Source organism: Pan paniscus, chromosome 10 (genome assembly GCF_029289425.2).
Source record: "Pan paniscus chromosome 10, NHGRI_mPanPan1-v2.0_pri, whole genome shotgun sequence".
In the NCBI taxonomy this organism is placed as follows: Eukaryota; Metazoa; Chordata; class Mammalia; order Primates; family Hominidae; genus Pan; species Pan paniscus.
In genome coordinates, this window is record NC_073259.2 from 10070230 (window position 1) to 10083427 (window position 13198).

The 13198-nt window shown below is 36.4% G+C and overlaps 1 protein-coding gene across 3 annotated transcripts in view; it reads right to left on the minus strand.

Annotated features, from left to right (window-relative positions):
• FERRY3 (FERRY endosomal RAB5 effector complex subunit 3) overlaps positions 1-13198 on the minus strand; it is a 60180-nt gene that overhangs the window by 41738 nt on the left and 5244 nt on the right. For all 3 annotated transcript variants that reach the window (XM_055095269.2, XM_003820337.6, XM_024931230.4), the window contains 3 exons: positions 9799-9980; positions 5417-5516; positions 5187-5308 (listed from right to left, as the gene is read on the minus strand). In XM_055095269.2, coding sequence (XP_054951244.1) covers positions 5187-5308; positions 5417-5503 — 209 coding nt within the window. In that variant the 5' untranslated portion in view covers positions 5504-5516; positions 9799-9980. The remainder of the gene's footprint in view (positions 1-5186; positions 5309-5416; positions 5517-9798; positions 9981-13198) is intronic.

A 13198-nucleotide genomic window follows, 5' to 3' on the forward strand; every position in this document is an offset into this window, starting at 1 on the left:
ATCTAGAATTATGGAGGCTTACTGTGGCCTCACACCACATTAGAATTTGGTCTGGAAATCAAACTTTAGAAACAAGAGATCGTAAGCCATTTTATACTATCCACCTATATTCCAATCCAACGGTTCCTTTACAAAGTTGCATAAAGCCCCCTTATGTGCTAGTTGTAGGAAATATAGTTATTAAACCAGACTCTCAAACTATAACCTGTGAAAATTGTAGATTGTTTACTTGCATTGATTCAACTTTTAATTGGCAACACCGTATTCTGCTGGTGAGAGCAAGAGAGGGCGTGTGGATCCCTGTGTCCATGGACCGACCGTGGGAGGCCTCGCCATCCGTCCATATTTTGACTGAAGTATTAAAAGGTGTTTTAAATAGATCCAAAAGATTCATTTTTACTTTAATTGCAGTGATTATGGGATTAATTGCAGTCACAGCTACGGCTGCTGTAGCAGGAGCTGCATTGCACTCTTCTGTTCAGTCGGTAAACTTTGTTAATGATTGGCAAAAAAATTCTACAAGATTGTGGAATTCACAATCTAGTATTGATCAAAAATTGGCAAATCAAATTAATGATCTTAGACAAACTGTCATTTGGATGGGAGACAGACTCATGAGCTTAGAACATCGTTTCCAGTTACAGTGTGACTGGAATACGTCAGATTTTTGTATTACACCCCAAATTTATAATGAGTCTGAGCATCACTGGGACATGGTTAGACGCCATCTACAGGGAAGAGAAGATAATCTCACTTTAGACATTTCCAAATTAAAAGAACAAATTTTCGAAGCATCAAAAGCCCATTTAAATTTGGTGCCAGCAACTGAGGCAATTGCAGGAGTTGCTGATGGCCTCGCAAATCTTAACCCTGTCACTTGGGTTAAGACCATCGGAAGTACTACAATTATAAATCTCATATTAATCCTTGTGTGCCTGTTTTGTCTGTTGTTAGTCTGCAGGTGTACCCAACAGCTCCGAAGAGACGGCGACCATCGAGAACGGGCCATGATGAGGATTGCGGTTTTGTTGAAAAGAAAAGGGGGAAATGTGGGGAAAAGCAAGAGAGATCAGATTGTCACTGTGTCTGTGTAGAAAGAAGTAGACATGGGAGACTCCATTTTGTTATGTACTAAGAAAAATTCTTCTGCCTTGAGATTCTGTGACCTTACCCCCAACCCCGTGCTCTCTGAAACACGTGCTGTGTCAACTCAGAGTTAAATGGATTAAGGGCGGTGCAAGATGTGCTTTGTTAAACAGATGCTTGAAGGCAGCACGCTCCTTAAGAGTCATCACCACTCCCTAATCTCAAGTACCCAGGGACACAAAAACTGCGGAAGGCCGCAGGGACCTCTGCCTAGGAAAGCCAGATATTGTCCAAGGTTTCTCCCCATGTGATAGTCTGAAATACGGCCTCGTGGGAAGGGAAAGACCTGACCGTCCCCCAGCCCGACACCCGTAAAGGGTCTGTGCTGAGGAGGATTAGTATAAGAGGAAGGCATGCCTCTTGCAGTTGAGACAAGAGGAAGGCATCTGTCTCCTGCCCGTCCCTGGGCAATGGAATGTCTCGGTATAAAACCCGATTGTATGCTCCATCTACTGAGATAGGGAAAAACCGCCTTAGGGCTGGAGGTGGGACATGCAGGCAGCAATACTGCTTTGTAAAGCATTGAGATGTTTATGTGTATGCATATCTAAAAGCACAGCACTTAATCCTTTACATTGTCTATGATGCAAAGACCTTTGTTCACATGTTTGTCTGCTGACCCTCTCCCCACAATTGTCTTGTGACCCTGACACATCCCCCTCTCGGAGAAACACCCACAAATGATCAATAAATACTAAGGGAACTCAGAGGCTGGCGGGATCCTCCATATGCTGAACGCTGGTCCCCCGGGTCCCCTTATTTCTTTCTCTATACTTTGTCTCTGTGTCTCTTTCTTTCCTAAGTCTCTCGTTCCACCTTACGAGAAACACCCACAGGTGTGGAGGGGCAACCCACCCCTTCAATTATGATGTCAATATATGTTCTTGATCATAACAAAGGTACCACCTTGCTGGGGGATGCTGATAATGGGGAAGACTATGCATTTGTAGGTCAGGCGGTAAATCTTAGTACCTTCCTCTCAGTTTTGCTGTGAACCTAAAACTACTTTGAAGAAATAAAGTCTTTAACTGATAAACTGCACTTAACTAAAATGAAAAACTTCACTCTCTGACTGACACTATTAAGAAAATGAAACGACAAGCCACAGAGTGGGAGAAAGTATTTGTAAAATACATTATTTGATGATGGACTTGTATCCAGAATATATAAAGAACTCTCACAACTCAATAAGAAGACACATTTTTCCAGCACATGAAAAAATGTTAACATAATTAGGCATCAGGGAAATGCTAAGTAAAATTACAAGATATCACTGCAAAACTTACTAGAATGTCTAAATAGCAATATTGAGTGCTGATGAAGATATGGAACATCTGGAACCCTCATACATTGGTGGTGGGAACGCAAAATTGTACAGTCACTTTGGAAAATAGTCTGGCAGTTTCTTCTGAAGTTAAATGTACACTTACCATATGACCAAGCAATCCCATTCCTAGGGGAGAGGGATTGCATATTTATGAAAGAGAAATCAAAACACATGTCTACACAAGACCTGTTCATGAATGTTTACAACAGCTTTATAATTGCTAAAATCTGGAAATATCCAACATGTCCATCACTGAGTAAATGGATAAACAAATGGATGATAGAACAGTACTGAGTAATAAAAAGAACCACTGATAAACACAACTCAAATGAGTCTCTAAAGTATTATGCCACATGAAAGAAGCAAGATACAAATTGCTACATACAGTTTGATTCCATTTATGTGACAGTCTAGAAAAATCAAACTACAATGAAATAAAACTACCAAAAAGGGAAATTCTGTATTTTGATTGCGGTGATGATTTTATGACTAAGTTTGTCAAAATTCATCAAACTGTACACCTAAAACAGAAGAATTTTAACTTTATGTAATTTATTCCTCAACTGACCTGACTTTAAAGAAAAATAAAGCAAAAATAAATTTTAAAATACCACTTTTATCAATCACATATAAGAGTTCCATATATAGTTGTGTTGAAAAGAGATCTCTCCTGCCCAAAGAAACATTTATCAAAAAGAAAAGCAAGGTAACAAAGTCACAATAAAAACATTATTTCCTAGGAATACTTGATTTTTAAAAGCAGCATCAGCTACAGGCCAATATTTACACAATGAAATTGATTCTATACTTTTACACTGTTGGTGGGACTGTAAACTAGTTCAACCATTGTGGAAGACAGTGTGGCTATTCCTCAAGGATCTAGAACTAGAAATACCATTTGACCCAGCCATCCCATTACTGGGTATATACCCAAAGGATTATAAATCATGTGCTATAAAGACACATGCACACGTACGTTTATTGCGGCACTATTCACAATAGCAAAGACTTGGAACCAACCCAAATGTCCATCAATGATAGACTGGATTAAGAAAATGTGGCACATATACACCATGGAATACTACGCAGCCATAAAAAAGGATGAGTTCATGTCCTTTGTAGGGACATGGATGAAGCTGGAAACCATCATTCTCAGCAAACTATCACAAGGACAAAAAACCAAACACCGCATGTTCTCACTCATAGGTGAGAATTGAACAATGAGAACACTTGGACACAGGGCGGGGAACATCACACACCAGGGCCTGTCATGGGGTTGGGGGAGGGGGAAGGGATAGCATTAGGAGATATACCTAATGTAAATAACAAGTTAATGGGTGCAGCACACCAACATGGCACATGTATACATATGTAACAAACCTGCACGTTGTGCACATGTACCCTAGAACTTAAAGTATAATAAAAAAAAAAAAAAGAAATTGATTCTAAAGATTGAATTTCTGAAACTCTAGCAGCAAAGTAAGAGATAACTTTTTTTTTTTTTTAAGAGTTTCTCACTCTTGTTACCCAGGCTGGAGTGCAGTAGCATGATCATAAAGGGATAACTTTCACAGCAAAGGGCTTTCACAGCTTCCTTAAATCAGTGGCTTTCAATGTTTCTGACTACAATATACAGTATATATTTTACATTTTGGCTCAATATACACATTCATTTATAGAAAGCTTCACATATGATGCACCCTGATTTTTTTCCTATTGTTATTTTTAAAAGGCTCGTTGGAAAATAAGGGATGTAGAATGGTTCATAGCAGGCTGCAACCAATAGTTTGGGGAAAACAGTAAGGCAAATGAAAAACTGTAATATTTAGATAAGAGATGATACAGATGTCAGGTAAAGACTTTAACAATACCCTATCCATCTGTCCATCCATTCATCCCATAAATTTTTACTGAGCATGTCTTATGTGCTAGTGTCAAGAGCTAAACACTTGGCAAGGAACTGGGTATACAATGAAGAAAAAAAAAAGACATGAGACTGACATTATACAAATAAAATGCTATTTAAAAATATTTATAGCATACACTGGCATATGCTGGAAATAGAATTATTATACCGTACCCAGTATATTTCCAACTGAATATACTTTAGGATTTGAAAAATATTAATTCTCAAACATAACAGATACATAGCCAGGAAATAACATAGGCATGGTCAAGCTCTAAGGGAATATGTGAAATACAATTTATCTAGGCCAAGAGATGCCACACAAGTTATAATTTATGAGAAATCCTCCATGCTATTTCTGTACCTTCTACATGCTTCTGTTACTGCACATACCACTCTATGCAGTGTTCTTTTATTTATAGATCAGTCTCTCTTTCTAGAATATAAGCTCCATATAGGCAGGGTTTTTTTTGTTTGTTTTTCTGCTTAGAGAGTGTTTGGCATTCAACCAATGTTTACTGCATGGAGTGGAAACTAAAGAAATAAAGATAGTATTTAAGTATTTAGGTGTATGTATCTAGCACATAAAACTAAAGTTCTATTTCAAACTAACCAATAACCATTGCCCCCCAAATAATCCACATAAAGCCTATAATGCAAAAGGTGGTAAAAGCACAGCATAAAATTGTCTTGAACTTTCACTAGCAAATTAAAAAGACATACAGCTAAAAGGTTTAACTTTGTAGTAAATATAAACATTACTAACAATGGACTACTATATGAATAAGAACAATACATAGTTAATACCTAAGGGAGCTGTTGTTGGGGTTTTTTAGGTCTTGGTGAAGTTTTATTACCCATTCTTGATACTCTTGTTTTTGGATGGCAGTTGATTGTTTTAATTCATTCGACCATTTATTTTCTAGGTCCTAAAAGAAACAGTATACCAACTGGTTAATTTTTTTAACAAAAACAAACAAACAAAAAAACAAAAGAAAATGCAACTGCATACCTAAAAGTCACTGTATTTCACTTACTTGCTGGGATTCAAAATGCTGAGCAGCCAGTGAATTTACATCCTGATCTGTCAGTGATTTTCCCAATTCCTGCATGACTTTTTCCATTTCAATACCTTGTCTAAAACACAAATAAGCAAATCAGGGATATTCATCAAACTTTCAAGGTATATGATCCTTCAGATTCATCAAACAATCTCTATAAAGTGAAAATAAAAAATTTATTTTATAGAAATGTGTCCAGGAATGAGAATTGTAACTGGAAAGTACTTAGAATCCTTGGAAATGGAGACTAGCCAATAACAATGATAGTGTCATATAATATCAACATCATTTGTGCAGCTAAATTTTCATCTAAATGTATTGCACAGACGAATGCAGTCAAAATCTAAGTTACCTTTCAATTACCATGGCTAATGTTAAAAACTCTGGACCCCTTTTCACCTGCAAATTTCCTCAAAGAAGAGGCTCTGCAATTTCAGCTTAAATGGATTTTCTATTTGTATATGAACTAAAGTGACTTCAACCTCTGAAAGTTAGTTTACATTATATCCAGAAGCAGACAATTAGATCCTGAGTCAAATTACTATTAAGTCATAAAATTTACAGAGGGACGTAAAATACAGTCTGAAGATGTTAGTCACACCTTCTGCATTTATCCAAAGAAATAATGTGCAAAAATTAAAAATGGTTTTTCCTACAGGAAAAATTAACCAATGGTGTTAGAAGTACAGATAATGGTTATTTATGAGGGAAAGGGTAAAGGACTAGAAGGGCACGAAAGAGGACTCTGTAATCCTGGAAATATTCTATTTCTTGATCTGGGCAATGGTTACATGGTCGTGCTTAATTTGTGAAAGTTTAATGAGCTGTACACCCACAGTTTGTTGCCTTTTCTGTGTGTATGTTTTATTTTAATAAATAAGTTCACTTAAAAAATTGAAATTAAAGATTATCTTCTAATACAAATGTATGCAAAAAGTTTGTTTTAAAACAATTTCTAACAAACCGGGAAAGAACAAAACACAGATATAAACTAAAAGGATTTTATCATCCTAGTTAATTCAGGTAAATTGCTCTAAAGAGTGAATTTTTGGCTGGGCGCGATGGCTCATGCCTGTACTCCCAGCACTTTGGGAGGCTGAGGTAGGCGGATCACCTGAGGTCAGGAATTAAAGACCAGCCTGGCCAACGTGATGAAACTCCATCTCTACTAAAAATGCAAAAATTAGCTGGGCATGGTAGCGGGCGCCTGTAATCCCAGCTACTCAGGAGGCTGAGGTAGGAGAATTGCTTGAACCCAGGAGACTGAGGTTGCAGTGAGCTGAGATCATGTCACTGTACTTCGGCCTGGGCAACAAAGCGAGATTCCATCTCAAAAAAAAAAAAGAGTGAATTTATACTTATTTGTAACACTGATTAAGATACTTATATATATATGATAAATTAAATTCAAGCAAGTTACACATATATACATTTCTATATATACCTTCCGGTAGTAAATATTCAGTATCATTAAATCCCACTTAGTTCTAAGGCAGATGACTCCATTAACTTTTAATAACTATTACGGGTCAAATGAAAATTATGCTTGCAAGTGAGATTCTTATTTAGAAACAGAAATAACTGCTAACCATTTATAAATACAAACAGATATAAATATATATTACTATTTTACATTACACATGTTCCCTCTAGTGGATAAAAGGTATCATTGCCATTTTTAAAGTTTAAAGAAATATCTAGAATCTGGTTTGCTTAAAAAAAGAGCACATCTCTTGTGAAGAAAAAGAAGACAGATAGAAATTCAACAAATAAAATTTCATGAACATTTATTTCATCCTAAATATGTCCAAAAGGCAACTAGCTAATCATATAGTTGATGATACAATATATATTTTCTATGATTAAGATAGAAGAAAATTTTATTACGTCTCAGATGAAATACTAAATATAGCCTGGCTCAGTATGTCAGATGTGACAACTCTGGCAACCTGTATATTATCTTGAAGATACTTAAAGAAAAAAATCATTATAACTTGTATTATTGATGCTGTGCCGAGAAACTGTCTTTTAAAGATGTACAATGGCATTAAAATGAAATAAGAAAATGTGTCACTTCTGCTCATGAAATGGATAAATAAACTAAGCACCAAAATTTCGGGTCAACCTCCACAGACACTAGTGAATTTCAACTTACCTTAAGTCATACTGTTCACCTTTGCAATAAATATTACCTACCAGAGGAATACAGCTTATTTTTCTTTTTCAAGCTAGCGGTTTGGACAGGTTAAAAATAAATTACAAAACTTTTAAAAATAGATGAATTCAAGTATTATTTATATGTTTAGAAAGAAAAAAGAAGGCCAAACCCCATCAAGAAATATGGCCAAATATGATTTCAAACAATAAAATAAGTCAAAACAAACCTCTACTAAAAAACTATTCCATGAAAAAAAAAAAAGTATGAATACCAGTAAATGCAGGTAATTAGCACGTTAATTGAACTTCCCAAAAGATGAAGAATCATGCAGAACACAAATCTTCAGATTTAGAATAAGGAAGCATTATAGACTATTAATGGCTAGATATATAGTTTTCTAGGGGGTACAGGCAGCAAACTATGCTGCAAGTTAGAGTCACTCAATAGCTCAATGAAAGTACTAGGAATGGAAGTATAGGGAGCCAAAATGGGAATTTATCAATATACCCAAAGAGGCAGAATAAGTATAGTCACAGAAAACCTGACGGCTAATAACAGATTCAGGATGACTTGAAGGTTATATTATTTGAAGGCCTAGGAGGAAAAATCAAAGAAATGAAGTTCAACAGAAAGTAATTAATTAGTATTAGGTAATTCTACTTTTACATATTTTTAAAAACCTAATTCTATATTTTGTTCTTCTTTTTAAACTACATTCACAATTTTACGGGCTACATAATAAAGAACTAGAAAAAAAACTTTGTCTTCCCCAGGGAAATATGTTTCAACTATATACCTAGTGGCAACCACTCACTGCAGGTATCTCATCAAAAAGGAATAAACTGCCCCAATACAGCTGGTCAACAAACCAAACCTATAAACAGTGACAAATATCTCAAAACAGCATGTTCTTTTTGACAAAGAGATCATTCTAATATTTTACAAAGTATGAGAATAAGTGGTCCAGAGGAGTACAATTGTTATGAAAATTTACAAATCTATGCAATATAATAAATATGCTAATTTGGTACACAGAAGAGAGTATCCCTCAGGAACAATTATTAAATACATTTCCTTATTATTTTTCTGTACTTATATTTTCTTAACCATGACAATGCTCCAAAGATTATTCTCATCTTGCTAGCCTTACTGTATTCTAACGGGAAGCTAATGAGAACCAGGAACAAACCAGCACATCTTTTTAAATTTACTCCTTTGGGACTATTAAATCAGTTACACACACACACACACACACACACACACACACACACACACACACACAAGTGATTTAGTCCTAATATACTCTCACAATCAAAGCAACACTAAAACTATTACCTTAATGGAATATACACCCAATGTCTTAAATAAGTGTTTTTAAGATAATAAATATTATTAGATTCTGCTAAATTACAATGGATTATCTAGAAGGACACATCCTGAATTCCTATCACAATTTATATAGAGTTACTAGAAAGAAGTCAGGGAAGCCACTTATTACTTTAAAATAAATAATGCTAGAAGTTTTTTACATACTCTGAAGAAAAGATAAATAATAAAAGCATTGTTTGTATACTGTGTTAAGTAATCCATACAGCAGGAATTCAAATCTAATTACAATTTCTTGGAACAATACTAGTGTTATTATTTTTTTCTAAGGTACTTGAGCATACAAAATGAACTGAAAGAGCCATGGACATAGTTAGAGCAGGGCAATACAGAGGTTCTGAATAGGGAGACAGAATGGTACAGTGGTTAACAGTTCTGAAGTCAGATTTCCTGGTTTCAAATTCCAGCATGCCCTTGGACAAGTTACTTAAGCAAAAACTTCTTCATCTTTAAAATGGAAATAATAGTAGGGTTATGGTAAAGATCAAATGAGACAGGGCATCCAAAGCACTTTGCACAGTGCCTGGAACAAAACAAACCTTCAACAGAAGTAATCTATTCCTCTTATTAGAGATAAGAATATATAAGGCCCACCAGTATCATTTACTTAGTTAAACCACTTAGAAGGTATATAAACCTATGAGGACCCTCCCAGTTGTAGTTACACATTTAAACATACAAGAAAATTAATTTCTAATATTGAAGTTTTTTTTCTATCTTATCCTTTTTGTAAAAAATAAAAACAAGTTGTTCTGCAGGCCATCTATTTGACAACGTAACATTTAATTCTGATAATGCAAGAAATTTGAAATACCTCTCTCGTAATTTTTTCAGCTCCACATCTCTTTCACCAATCAGTTCTGAGATACTAACAAAGTAATTATGTTCCAAATTTAAGAGAGTTTCAGAGGCAGGAGAATGAATTAAGTCATGGTACACATCTGCAAAATCTTCATCCCAGCTGGGTTCTTCAGGCCTTGCATGCTCTAACGTGGTCTACAAGATAATATACAGACATTCTTAAATCATGATCTAGTATTTTTATTTAACACACTACTAGAAAAGTATGTATGATTCCATTTTTGCACTTCAATGACAGAAAGACCCTCTTATATATATATGTGTGTAAATATATGTGTGTGTATTATACAGGATTGTCTAAGCACAGAAAAAAAAAATGTGGAGAGATACAGACTAAGTTCCTAATATAAGTTACCCGGAAGCAGAAATGAGAAGGAGGTACTAATGTGGAGGAAGGGATAGGAAGTGTCCACAATAAAAGCTTATGCTGTGACCTCATTTCTGTGAAATCACACACACACACAGATGATCAACAAAATGCTAATGGTGGCTATTTCAGGACAGTGGGATTTCTGATAGCCTTTATTTATATTCTAACATACTGTATGGTAAAATAACTTTCATGCATTAGCTACATAATCAGAGAAAACTTTTCATTATTAAAAAAAATACTGTTAAAGTAGGTTACATATTTAGAAAATAAGGTGAACTATGTGGTCACCTGCGAATGAAAGCCAAATTCATGCATACCTATTATCAAGATAAATGTGTAATTATGCATTTAGTTGGACCTTTTCTAGTGTTACATTTTCTTTTTAAAATATCAGCAGGCTTTTAAGGATATAAAAATGGTAGCTATTAAAATGATGAAGGGACTGAGTAAACGCTGATAGACAAGAAAAGCAGAAACAGAGAGAAACAAAATGGGAATGCCCTCAGCACACACGGATACATCCAAGGAGGTACAGATGCCTATCCCAAGGGCTGCCTCTTCAACTCATCGGAGGAAACTGATACACTGAGAAGTCAAAGATCATATGACTTAATGGCATTAAGTGGAAATAAAACAAAGATTTTGATGTTTTTTCCATTATAGATCTTTGCAAAAGATACCTGTAAAAAAAAAAACAAACTAAATTCTTCCCTTTTCTTACCCACGAAAATATTAAAAACTGGAATTTATAATATGACTGAAGAGTAATAATTTACCTTAAAACAAACGAACACATCACATAAACAGGTATCTTGAACTCAGTCAGTCAACAGGAAAACTTTTCTAATTTGTTCTCTTTCACTTCAATCAGTTGCCACATCAGAAGGCAGGAGACTAGCTGAACCTAGAACTATGATTTCATCTACTCTATGCCTCTGAAACTCCAAAACTGTTCTGATAACTGTTCATCTTTAGACGTGGGACTGCTGTAGGAATTATAACCAGCCTATGGGACTTAACTTCTGTTTAAAATTCACTTCAGGGCAAAGTTGAAATTTTGTAGGGAGGAGCTACTGTAAGACTGTAGGCATGTGCTTGACCACACATAACACCAGATGTTCAGTAGCCCCACTACCAGATCATCTAACTACAATAATCTGCAGCATTAATTTTAAACTCAGCCTAGGGGAAGCTTTATGAATAGGTAGAAGATACCTACGTGAGAAGAACTAAGCATAGTTTTTTCCTTGACCTAATTTACGCCACTCCCTCAGGACAGATGCTACTAGAAAGGGGACTGGGACGGCTGAGAGGAATGGGGCACTGAGGAAGTGACTGCAGAGAGAAAGCGATTCAATGTCCAGGCCATTATTTCTCCACCTCCACTTTCAGGCATAACGCCTGACTTCTTTGAGGTTCAAACCATTCAGCACCCCTTATCTTTCATGGCCATCATTATCTAACAGCCTACCTGTCTGTCACTCACCCTCATTCCTGTAAAGCTTTGGCACCAAGTTCAAAGACTTCCTCTCTGCCCCACATCCTGCCATCAACCTGGGTTACTTGGATATCCATGTGGAAACCCATCCAAGGCACTGCCTTCTTACTTTCCCAAACTCTACAATCTTTACTGTGGAGTCCCAATTAGGGGAAAGGAATCAGGCTGGCAGGACCAGGGGAAAGCAAAAAGAGAAAGCAGATAAGCTATAAGTCTGCCTTTCTTCATGGTCCAGACCAAGCTTGTCCAACCTGTGGCACAGGATGGCTTTGAATGCCGCCCAACACAAATTCATAAATTGTGAATTTTTTTTTTTTTTTTTAGCTCATCAGCTATCCCTCATGTTAATGTATTTTATGTGTGGCCGAAGACAATTCTTCTTCTTCCAGTGTGGCCCAGGGAAGCCAAAAGATTGGACACCCCTGGTCCAGGCCATGTAGCCCTCCTGCACTCACCTTTCACCAGACACCTGCAAGATAGCTGCAAGACTGCAGCTCACTGCAGTCTTGGGGTTATCAGTACTGCACACAGCACTCTACAGCATACAGCATAAACGCTGTCCTATAAAATCTCCAGCAAGCCTTTGTTTCCTTGAAGTCTGCTTCTCTTCTGTTGGCCTGCCCATTGCCTCCTCGCAACATATTTTCCTACTTTCTCTAATAAATCTACTTTTCTTTATCTACAACTGTCTTGGTAAATTCTTTTACCCCTGTACCACCAGCCCAGATAGTCATCGTTTACCTGCAACATTTACTAGTTCTCCACACCACCTCAGCCATCCATTTAGTATCCTCACCAGAAACTCAGTCCGTCAGTATTCAAACATTCTAGTCTCTGACTACAACCTCTACCCAAGATTTCTCACTCAATAATCCCCAGGTAATTGATATTTAACCTCATCAGGACCTCCACTTCATAAGTTTCTCAATGTTTTCATTTTTTTTTTGGATCAGCCATCAACTGCCACTTAGCTTCACTTCCTTCCCTATGTAGCTTACATTTTGTGATCTAGCATTCAACCACTGTCTTGCCGATATCCTCAACTCCCTTGACTGATGTACCTTATATTACTCACCTAACAAAACCCTCATCTTATTCCTCTTCTCTATGCCTGCAGTCGGGCTTTAGAGAGCTGTAGCAGAAAAATCACAAAACTCTATAAAGTTTATGGTGACAAACTGGTGCCACTCTTAATCTTGGCCTCAATGATGCCTGGCAATCCTATCATTCGCTGCTCAGTTTTCTCCTTAAATATCCAACAATCTTATTATACCTACTGCCTCATCTAAACAAATAACCTGTCTTTCCTTAAAGTTGAAACACTCAGAAGAGAATATTCTCAACTTCCTGCTACCAAATTAATAAAATTATCTGAATTTATATCCAACCTTTCCTGCTTCTCTTTGGCTATAAGTGGAGAAGCGTCTTCCCAGTTATGATTAATTCTCCATTTGAGTTCTGGATTCTATCCCTTCTAGTCCT